This window comes from Strongylocentrotus purpuratus, unplaced genomic scaffold (genome assembly GCF_000002235.5).
Source record: "Strongylocentrotus purpuratus isolate Spur 01 unplaced genomic scaffold, Spur_5.0 spur5_scaffold_9, whole genome shotgun sequence".
In the NCBI taxonomy this organism is placed as follows: Eukaryota; Metazoa; Echinodermata; class Echinoidea; order Camarodonta; family Strongylocentrotidae; genus Strongylocentrotus; species Strongylocentrotus purpuratus.
Window position 1 is genome coordinate 17,738,219 of NW_022145615.1, and position 11,627 is coordinate 17,749,845.

The window sequence follows — 11,627 nt, forward strand, 5'->3', positions numbered from 1 at the left end:
TTTAATATTGTCAATAGTGTATCCGTGACAAGTTGTAAAGTTCGTGCCAATAAAGTAATTATGCAAATAAGCCCTGTACATGATAACCTTCATTTATACGCCTACTTAAAACAATGTAAATGATTATAGGCCAAAGACCAAACTTTGAAAGAAAACTGGGGTAACATACACGTATACCGAATAAGATATCTTTTCATCGTAACAGATTATACAATGGTGCTGTCACCTGTTTTATTTATTGATGCTTTGCATGACAAAACAATGGGGATGTTTTCTTTCTTCTTTTAGGTCAGTCTTTTTAACGTTGCCAAGACGACAAAACCATGGGATACAAACTAGTTTTCCCTTTTAATCACTCATCTAAAAAAGAAAAAAAAAAATCGATTACAAAGTCCAAAACACATTGCACATTCAAATATTAAAGATATTACAAAAATGAATCCTACCTTTATTCTATTTAAAAAAAACACGTTGAAAAGCTTTTGATGAAATAAAAACATTCGACATTTTACATAAAAAAGGCATGTTGCAATGATAGTTTGTTAAAAAAACATATTGTTCTTGTTTTAACTTTTCCCGCGTCCATAAAGCTTTCTTTTTTCGTGTCTACTTTAAAATCAGTTTATTACACTCAGCTTTCGATAATTACAAACAAAACAATCTTCTACTTGACACGTTTATTTCTAAATTAAAACCATCATAATGCCTTATGGGGGCTTAATGACATCAATGCAGCCTTCGTATGTTCATTGCTCTGTAGGGCCAAGGATTTTCCATTCCATACATGGCCATTTTGTGGAAAACAGTTTTGTAACTGACAATACTACCCTGTTAATATATAAACTACAAATAAATAGATAAGAAACTGAAGAAATGAATATATAGATAGATACATAAACAAACAAATAAAAACTTCTTTTTACTTCATGGGAAGTTACTGAACAAAGTTTTGGTGACAGCCTGAAAGGAGAGTTGTATATTGGTAAAAAATAAAATGTTCTCATATTCAAATATATAAAAACCAAAAATTAAATGACTTCAGCCAAGACAGGATTAGGGGCTAATCACTTTTGTATAAATATAATCTTATATATCAGTTTCTAGTTATACTAGCTAGCAAAAACTTGAAGTCTTTATCAAAATATACTAGAAAAGATACAGACATTGCAAAGAGATGATCTCACTGAACGAATAATATGAGTTTATGGCTGCCCGAATAGGCTTATTGATAATTTCAAAATTCTCGAAGGGAGGGGAGGGGAAGGGGTAGCCCCTTCCAAGCTCCTAATCCAGCTCGAATGCCTATGTGAGCAGATTGATATTAATTTGTTCACATCTGTGTTTATACATCCAAATCTGTGTATATATTTTCCCAGTGTTTGTGATATTCCGTATCCGGACACCTACCCCCTAGACATCCACCCCTGGATAACTACTCCCTAGGACAACTACCCTACGACAACTTCCCCCTAGGGAAACCACCCAGTAGGACGACCACCCCAGGACAAATACCCCCGGACAACTACCCACTAGGAGACCCCTAGGATAGTTGTCGTAGGGGTAGTTGTCCGGGGGTAGTTGTCCTAGGGGGGAGTTGTCCGGGGATAGTTGTCCGGGGTAGTTGTCCCGGGGGTGGGGTGGTCGTCCTAGTTGACTGGGGTGGTTATCTAGGGGGTGTATGTCCAGGGGGTAGGTGTCCTAGAACCCATAGTGATGCATCATGTCCAAGAAAAACGAGCCTTCAACTAAGTACACAATATCCATCGAACCTGCTCCTTTCATAGATTGTAAACTGTCTAGTTATTACTTTCAAGCATAGTTCCTGTCGTAAAAACCATACTGATTAGAGATAGTCAGTGGTTGATGTGACTCTCAAATGTGTTACAGACAGCGTCGTTTTCAAGTAAACTTGGTTTTATCTGTGTAGAGAGTTTATGATCAGGATTTCTGGGCCCCGTTGCCAGCTTAGCGGTAACCACGAGAACTTGTCAGATTTGATTGGAGATTTCTGAAATAAACAGTAACAAAATAACATCAATGTTAAACGAAGTGTTAACATAGGTGCGAGAGAGAAAGAGAGAAAGAGAGAGAGAGAGAGAGAGAGAGAGAGAGGGAGAGGGGAGGAGAGAGAGGGAGAGGGGGGGGGGGGGGAGAGGACAAAGAAGAAGACGAGAAAGAGGCAGAAAGGAAGGAAGAAAGACGATAAGAAAAGGGATAGCCGACTGAGAAGGTTAACTTTTCTATCATATCAATGAGGGGGAAATATGCTGTATTTTGTTAGTCTGCATTAATCGTAACAATCCAATCACATCTTACTTACATGTACACAATGAAACTGATATTTTTTAATAGATAATTAGGACAATTATGTAGTTTTTGTTATTTGTATTTATACTGGTCATGTGGAATTCTCCACTTATCATACATACCTGCCACATGGTTTAATTGTATTTATGTTTGTCATGGCCTAGGTTTAGATCATTCCTGTTTATCGTAATACATCAGATTTGAATTGTTGTTTTGTTGTATTCTGTATTTTTTGTATTATTATGCTATGTTTGTATTCTTTATTATGTATCATTATCATGATATGTAAATGTTATGTACGCTCATACCCCAGAAGGGGGTCACAAGAGTCAATAAATTCTATTCGTATTCTATTTGATTTACTTTCTTATCCGAGCAACACTGAACATTAATATCGTCTCCTAGCTCTATTTCCAGAGAATAAATATGCCATTCATGCTGACTTTGAAATGTTAGGGTGTCTCTTTCTCTACCTTTAGATAATATCTGACAGAGATAAGCCGACAGTGGTGTATGATTGGCAGTTGCTTCTTTGGAACGATCAGCTCAGTCCATGTGACGTCACCACCACTCTGTCTCCTGGTTCCGTTGCAGTTGATGACAGAGTATTTGGTGAATACGTTTACTTCGTTCACTCTGTAATCTATCCTCTGTGTGTACCAATTAAATGCAGAAACATGGAAAGAGATAACATTAGACATCTAAATGGAAAAATTTATTGATTCATAACTTTATTTCGATATGGTGCGTTAAAGCAAAAGATAACAAGCCATAGGTCAAGATACTCGTACATTGTATCATTTGTTTTACAAGAGAGAGGGCGACATTCTGATTATTTGAAGTTGGTATTATTTTGATCATCATTCACTCGGTTTGCAATAATCTGCACACACTGAGCCAAGGGCGGTGAATGAGTGGGGTTGGGAAAGAGGCGATTTTAAAGAAATATAATGCGAAAAAATCCCCTCTAATGTTTACTTTTCATACATTTTTGACACACTTAAACGCTTCAAAATTGCGAGAACACTTTTTTCTTCTTGTTTGTTTGTCAGATATATTTAGTCATGCACCACCCTAAAGCTATTGCACCGACCCTAATGCTGCAAAATCTAACGACAATTTAAGACCTTTGATTTTGAGGGATACTTTAATAGATGATTTCCTCTTTATAAAAGTGACAAAACTATTCATCTCATACATGTCTTACCTGGATCAAATCAATCTCATCTTTGCAATAACCAGGTGAGCACTCAAATCCTATCTTCACAACTGAACTATCGCCCTCACATGGCAAAATATGGGCAGGGAGACGTATTCGAGTCCAAGACTGAGTAGATGATCTAAATGATGACACCTGAGTGATAGAGAAAGAGAGAGAGAGGGAGGGAGGGAGGGAGAGAGATAGAGAGAGAGAGAGAAAGAGAAGAAAAAAAAAGAGAGAGATAGAGAGAGAGAGAGAGAGAGAAGAAAAACAGAGAGAGAGAGAGAGAGATAGGGAAAAGGTGGAAAATTTATGTCATGAATATTTAGATGTGAAAACCAAAAGCCATTGTTTCCAAGTTCTTTGTTTTTAAATTTGTGTGTAAAGTTTCGAAATTTTGAATTGAAGACGTATGACGATGAAGATTACTGGACCAGGTAATTCAGACTTAAAGTCAAACAGTCTGGCCAAAATACATTCATATCCCTATAATAAAAGAACGAACAGAAATGTCTAAATCGAGAGAAGAACGGCAATAGTTTTTTAAAACCCCAGACAGTGCCATGCGCCAACATAAAAACATTTATTTGGACGTTTGCTTGAATGGAAGAGCTGGTAGTGCCTAACACAGTCACTGAAAACCTCACTATTTAGCTTGGCAGTTATTTCGGAATGTTCCTGACATGATTGTCAAATCAAAATGACCTCTCTGCATAGATGGAAACCAAGATAGAGATTTCCGAGTGTCACACTTCCGACTGGCGTATCTAGGTTTGGTGACCTCGCTTATACTCTCTGGGAATTTTTGTTGTTTTCGGTTTCATAATCAATATCATTCGTTATTGTTCTCACTCCTGTGAATTTATCGTTGTTTGGGTTTGTGTCGTAAAGAAAGTGGGGTCAGAATTTACACCAAAACCCCCCCCCCCAAAAAAAAAAATCGAAAAAGCTTTTGAGAAAAAACCTTAGGCAATTTCAACAGCTTGTGTATCACATACGGAAATGTACTATCAATACTACGCAACACTACGCTACAGTACGCCATGACTACGTAATAGTACGTTACCCTACGCCAGTCCGACGAAGCAGTAAAAGCTTGCGCACACAGTTAGCAACCGAACGCAACCGTAAGCAAACCTGTACGCCTGACCTACGCAAACGTACGCAACCCTACGCTTGTTATACGCAAACGTACGCGTAGATACGCGGTTCCTATGCACAGGGTACGTAACCATACGCCATCGTACGCCAGCCTACGCATAACCTACGCAGGGACTACGCCGAAGCAACATTTTTTTCGTGAATACGCAGCCTAATTTCGGCGTAGTCGGTACGCCACACTATACGCAACTCTACGCAGATCCGGTGTGAAAGGGGCTTTAGCGTTAGTTGTCCGAAAGCTTATAGCCAGCAGCAGGTGTCCTAATGGTAGTTGTCCGGAGAAAGTTGTCCGGAATGTGATAGCCAGGAGCAGGTATAGTAGTGGTAGTTGTCCGGGAAAGTTGTCCGGGCGGTTATAGCAAGGAGCAGGTGTCCTAGTGATAGTTGTCCGAGGGGTAGTTGTCTGGGCAGTTATACACAGGAGGAGGTGTCCGGACCCAATCATGAGACCATACTGTTCGAATACAATTGTCTGTGGAATGTAATACATGTTCATATTGAATTTCTCTTTCACGGTTGAAAAAAGAAGAACAAAATGTTTTACCAACATACCTGACTACATGATCTCTGGCTATCTTCAAAGTGCGTTGCTAATGACGTCACATCAATGATTTTGAAAGGTCGTGATGTAACATGTTCTTTTCCGCCCTTCAATTTCAACGTCACTGTGACGTCATTACGAATGTACCCATGGTCGCTGTAAAAGTTCGGTGGGAAAGTGTCCTCGGGTACGTCCAACTCGAAATACTTCACCCACGGAACCCGTCGTGAAAGTTTCCTTTCCTTTCTAGCTGACGTCACATCTAAAAAGAAAAAAAACACCTTGATGATTCATCGCAGTCGGAAAAGGCATACCCTTAAATGAAAAACATCAAGGGCAACCGGATTAGGATAATGATGGATAAGCGTGTCTTAATCGCTTCAGGATGGTTAACATTCTGATGTAATAAGTGTTTCAAGCACAATATTTATATGCTTATGCCCGATTATCGAGGAACTGACATTTCAAGAATTATTAAATCAGTTCTATACCCTTTAACAAAAGGCAGGCAGGGTATTTTAAGCTTACATTATGTAAAAATCAGATTTGTTACCTTTAGATACATTACCTTAAAGCAGGTTTAGCACAGGCAAAATAATATTCAATATGAAAACAAGGACCAATTTATTTTAAAGATAATCACGGTTACAAATGAATGCGTTTTGCATTACTTTAGTCGAGCTTTACTTGGATCGAACGTTTGGATCGAGAGGGAGGGTGAGAGAAAGAGAAAGAAACGAAGAGGGAGAGAGAGAGAGAGAGAGAGAGGCGGGTTGTAGAGAGAGGGTTGTAAATAGAGAGGGAGAGAGAAAGAGAGAAAGAGAGAGAAAGAGAGAGAAAGAGAGAGAGAGAGAGAGAGAGAGAGAGAGAGAGAGAGAGAGAGAGAGAGAGAGAGAGAGAGAGAGAAAGAGAATGTTAAACCTGACCACGAGTATAAAATGGCTTGATACCTATCAGTGTCTTCTTCACGTTGTAATATGACTCCGTTTCCTGATACTTTGTAAAACATTTCTTCCACTCTACGTGAGCTATTCCACAGATCGAGACCACTAAATCTATAGATTAAAGGAATGAAGCAAACAAAATTAATAAAGATATAATATGGTCTACCCAGGATGACATAATCAATATATTAAATAACGCTCTTTCTGAGGGACCTGGTTTTTTTATTTAAAAAAAAAATAATTCTCACGCAAGCATTGCAATTAGGTACCCATGTATTCATGATAACACATCTGGAAAGAGAGGGGCAGATGTAGCAAACATACCTTGGTAACGGATGATAGCACCTACCGAGGCTCGAACTCGGAAAAGAGTCATAAGCCTTCATCAATATACCATGTTACAATTATATAGAGAAGTTTTTAAAACTACTCACACCGACTGGCAGTAACTCTAAATGCATTATTTAAATAGGCTGAATGATTTGGTATCTAAAGCTTTCGCGCATATACTTGCCAGAGTTTCTTTGAAAATTCTGAGAGTAAATGATGTTTGTTGTGTCATTGTCATTAACAGTTTTTTTCCGACGAATAGTGCGTGTAATGGTATAGATGGATCCTCTTGGCGTTACAAAAAACGAAACAAGAAGAGGTATACTGCATCGATGGGTAATAACAAGAAGATAGCCGGCGTGTGTGAATGCTAACTAATACCATGACTAATCAGAAACGAGATCAAGAATCATTTCACTAAGTGCTGCTGTCCTACTCCGACCATTAATATTATTAGCTTGGTGTTAGCAAGAGCGGAAGAGAGTTCGTGGCATCAATAACTTTGAATAATTATGGTAACTACAAGCGTCAATTAACTAATACTGTGTAATCAGGGGTGTGATTGGAGAAAGCAAGTTGGGAGAGGGGTAGTGGGGGGGGGGGGGGGTATTGGTGTCGGTAGAGTGCGTGTCATCGAACCCCTTGAAGAATAGCACACTGCAACACAATAAGAAAATGGTCAACAAAATAGACGATGATATATATATATATTTTATGATTTTACTTCTGCGGTCCAATTCAGGCAAAATATTATTGTAAGTAATGTTGTGAAGGTTTGGCAATGCGAGAAAAACAGATCTAACCCTGTATGTTTAAAAAAAGTGCGTTTATCAATATACACATATTTCATAACATGAAATAGCATCAGAAAACCGCCATATAGTACCGTATTAAAATCAGGACAGTCTTAACATGCAGGACAGTCTTAACATGCAGGACAAAGAAAAACTTTCGATTTTCTAACCATTTTATAATTTACTTTAGTTATTATGCTATATAATATACTACGGGGTCACTGTGTTTGAGGAAATACAGTGACTTGAATCCCAGTAATATCTACATTCAGAAGATTTATAAAAGGGGGGGGGTGGACAATCAGAAGATTGAGGTATTTCTGTTTGATTTATCTAATAGGGGTCCTATTCGGGTTTTGATATGATTGATTTTCATTTTTGCTTATACCCTCAACCAAAGTAAAATTAATGTCAATTATATTTGTATCACAATCAAGGTAAATAATATAACTTCATAGTTTAATGCGAGCAACATTCAGGCACAGTACTGTAATGTAATTTTAGAGAAAGGAAGTTTTAAAAATCAAACAGAATATCACTATATTTAGCTATTTAATCACCTTGTAATCTGATAATTTCAAGTCATCGCATTCACCTAACATATCGCAAGTAATTATATGCAGATTACGATATCGGAAAGCTTTTGTTATTACTAAGGATTAATGTCAATTCCCTTCGACGAGGCTTTCCTGTTTATGTAAAAATTCTATGAAATGTATCACAATACAGATCTTTTATTCCTTTTCAAACTTTTGTTTTAGAATTAGTCTATTAAGACTTTTTTCCATCGCATTAATCACACGAAACCAATATGGTCATATAAAAGTACACGTTTCTTTAATAACCGATTTCAATATGAGAGGATATTTTTCTCAGTAAAGAAGCATAGTCGGTTTAGAAGCATGATATGAGAGTGTAATACATGTCAACGAGACGTGCCTTGTAACAATAAAGGTTCGTATAGGGCTTTTACCATAGTATGTGCTACACTAGACATCATGCATACTCCATGATATCAAATTGCTATCTTGTCAATAAAGATATTGATTTTCTTAAATTTCCATCGTAAATGCCCAACCCTTTAGATAATATTGAAAATAAGTGAGCTCCAAAATAGAGGGAAATGAACGATGGATGGAAATCTTATGGCTGCATGTTATAAAGAATATTTTTAAAAATCCTTCCGAACGTACCAAAAGATAATTATGACAGCACTGTTTGTTACAGTTTCAACAGCACAACATCCTCAATACAGCTATTACGCATGTTAAGCAGAAAACTGTATAGTTCATGAAGATAAATAAGTATCGGGGATTTCCCGAGAGGCCTATAGTTACAGTTGATCTGTGCAATCTGCATTCTGACCATTACATTCAATTAAAAGAAAGAATGAAAAAATGATTGTAATATAATATATAAATGTAAGAACGTGTCCTCACGCACTTTGAGAATAACGTTATCAGTACAAGGTCTATACAGTTCTTGGCAAGATGTTGATCATGAAATTGCATAGAACTGTCGCCGAGATTAAAGGAAAAGTTGTGAGGATTAAAGAAAAAGGCACTATGAACATGACTGACAAAGCAAGCGGACAAAATATACAGCTCCTCAGGTAGACAAAAGAAGATCCCTTCACTGCTATTATGTAAAAATGTGTAGAACAGGTGTCACATGCATATTCACCTTTTTACATAATGGCAGTGAAGGGATGTTCCTTTGTCTACCTGACGAACTGTATATTTTGTCCGCTTTCTTTGTCTGTCATGTTCATAGTGAGGATAACACATGTTATGCACGACTCTTTTGATGGTCCGAAAGCTTGCCTGACATAACAACATTTAATCCATGCATATTGCTTTCTTCACCTTTAGCATACTTAGCTATAGTGGATGGAATAGTCAGGTATACAGATGCATTCGTGTCACTAGGTGAATTACATAATGTTGTTAGGTAGGACAAGCCATAATGCTTGCCCTACCTAGCAACAAATAATGTATGCAATTTGAAGTCTGACTATTGAGATACATTTATTCGTAACAAGTGAATTAAAGAATTCATAACGAGGCGCTTCACAAAGGCATAATGAATACATTTGGTTACATTAAGAAAATAGGCCTCTTCATTTGTAAACTGGCATCACTTCATTGACCAAGATGGATGCTTGGCACTTATTTGAAAACTGTTTGTACAGTGATGTAGTCTTCATCATACCTTCGATGACTTCATCCTTGCTAGATTGTATGATCACCTCTCCGCTGATGACATCGCCTACGACGTAGGTCTCTCGACCAGCCGTCAAATTTATTCCAAATAATTCCATCTTAACGTTTCACAATTCAGCAATCAACGTCTGCTAGTGGCAAAAAGAACACGTGTGCGCTCGGTGAAGATCAAATCAAGTCGTTTTTTAGCGCAGACGATTGAGTGGTTGATGATCGAGGCATTGTGTATAATTACAAATTCCAAGCTAATGAAAGATGTTAGTAACTTCAATCTCAAAGAGCGTTCCAGGTGCCTGGTAGCTCAAGTCACGTAATATTTTAGAATAAGTAGCATTTCAGTCTTTTCAGATGTGAAATGATTGCAATAGTGAAGAGACTGCACGGTGGTAATGAGTTCACAAATCGTATAAACAATCTCGCTCAAAGATCATCACAAAACAATGGCGGTGAATTATGATGGTGGTTCCAGTAATTTATAGAGGAATTAATATGTTTATGGCCGATAATATCTCACCAACTCTGACAAAAGCAGAGGCGGATTAAGGATTCTTAGGCAAGGTGGGGGGGGGGGGGGGGCTCTTAGAAATTGTCCGACTAGCAAGCAAACAAGGAGTGTGATCCGGAGAGAGAGGCACGTGGAGCCGTACGTAGAGGGGTGTATCTTAAAGCCCATCCCAACAAAGTGCGCCACAATGTGTTACGAAGTGCACTATATTGGAAAGGGGCGTATCCTCATGCCCCCTCCCAGCTTAGCGCTCTTTGTGCAATGGCCAATGTATAATGAATTGCATGAATTACACTGCATTGTGAAGGGCGTATTAGTGCCATTGATTAGGAGAGTTTGTCTAACCCAGTTGGAGTTGGGCACAATATGGCGAATACTGCTTTGTTGGGCCAGCATAAAAAACAAACGAATATACGCCATGTTGTGACCAACTGAAACCCAAGTCGGCTAAATTCGGCGTATAGATTGCTCAGATCCCCCTCCCCCCTTCCCCTCCCAGCGTAGCGCAACATAATGTTTTATGAAGTGATGATAGTTACTGGTATATCAACCGTGTATACCGTACAGTTGATATCCTTCATCTAGCATGTAACGTGAGATGTATAATGCATGAGCTGAGAGAGAGAGAGAGAGAGAGAGAGCCATGTACATTACTTCGATTGGATAGAGATGATTATCTTGTAATAATCTGTTGATGGCCGTGTTCACATGCTCTAATGACTTCCATATGTTAGCGGCGTTAGTAGATGGTAAATATTATTATATGTATAAGTCTCCCTTGATTAGGGTACATGAATGTCTTATTATTAGTTGATGTGATATTTAAAGGGTCGTTATACACTCAGGTAAAAGAAAAGTGGACACTGTTTTCAAACCGTCAATAGAATATAATAAAATATAAAATAATCAAAATTAAAGAAAATGTAATACTCTATCAATATTAAACTTTCACGCTACTGTTCGTAACTCTGTAAAAAATGAATGTTTACTTTGATGAAAGACAAGGTCATATTATTATTTTTTCGGGGGGGGGGGGGGGGAGGGGAATCTTACCTATAAAAAATAGTGTCCACTTTTTTCCTGAGGGAATGTGGTAAATACCCGTATATTAGGCCTATAGAAATGTATGCCCTAACACTTGTAATATAACCCCCCCCCCTTCCCCCAAAACACAAAAAACAAAAAACAAAAAAACAAACAAATAACATAAAGAGTTGTAATCGATTGCATCTGCCCGATGAAGAGCATTTCCTTCAATCAATCGTACATGGGCGTAAATCCTTACGTAATACCTATTGTTCAGGGGGATGAATGAATAGATCACCCCCTGAAAAATAGGTATTACGTAAGGATTTACGCCCATGCAATCGTATCTTTACAATAGATTCTAATTTAAAATATCCATTTCATATTAATATACAATCAAAAATTGTAGCAAGATTGGAGATACAATTTATTTATTTAGATAATTGATTGTAAGTCGATTTTTGTTACAATGCCCTAACAACAACAAAAAAACATTACAATCCACCTCGCCATACTTAATGCGGCTTCCTGTGGAAAATGTCATTAAAGTTCATATAGTGTCATTTCCTTTTATGTTTATACATCAAAGTCCTATC

General features: G+C 37.8%; 1 protein-coding gene across 1 annotated transcript; it reads right to left on the bottom strand.

Moving 5' to 3' along the window:
* Window positions 1-1,881: 1,881 nt before the first annotated feature.
* Window positions 1,882-9,996, bottom strand: LOC100889094 (thioredoxin-interacting protein). The gene is made up of 6 exons (XM_030977338.1): window positions 9,490-9,996; window positions 6,161-6,265; window positions 5,222-5,472; window positions 3,515-3,661; window positions 2,781-2,957; window positions 1,882-2,008 (listed from the first exon to the last, which is right to left on the bottom strand). The coding sequence occupies exons 1-6, from the start codon at window positions 9,596-9,598 to the stop codon at window positions 1,916-1,918; spliced, it is 882 nt and encodes a 293-aa protein (XP_030833198.1). The 5' UTR covers window positions 9,599-9,996; the 3' UTR covers window positions 1,882-1,915.
* Between the last annotated feature and the right edge of the window lie 1,631 nt (window positions 9,997-11,627).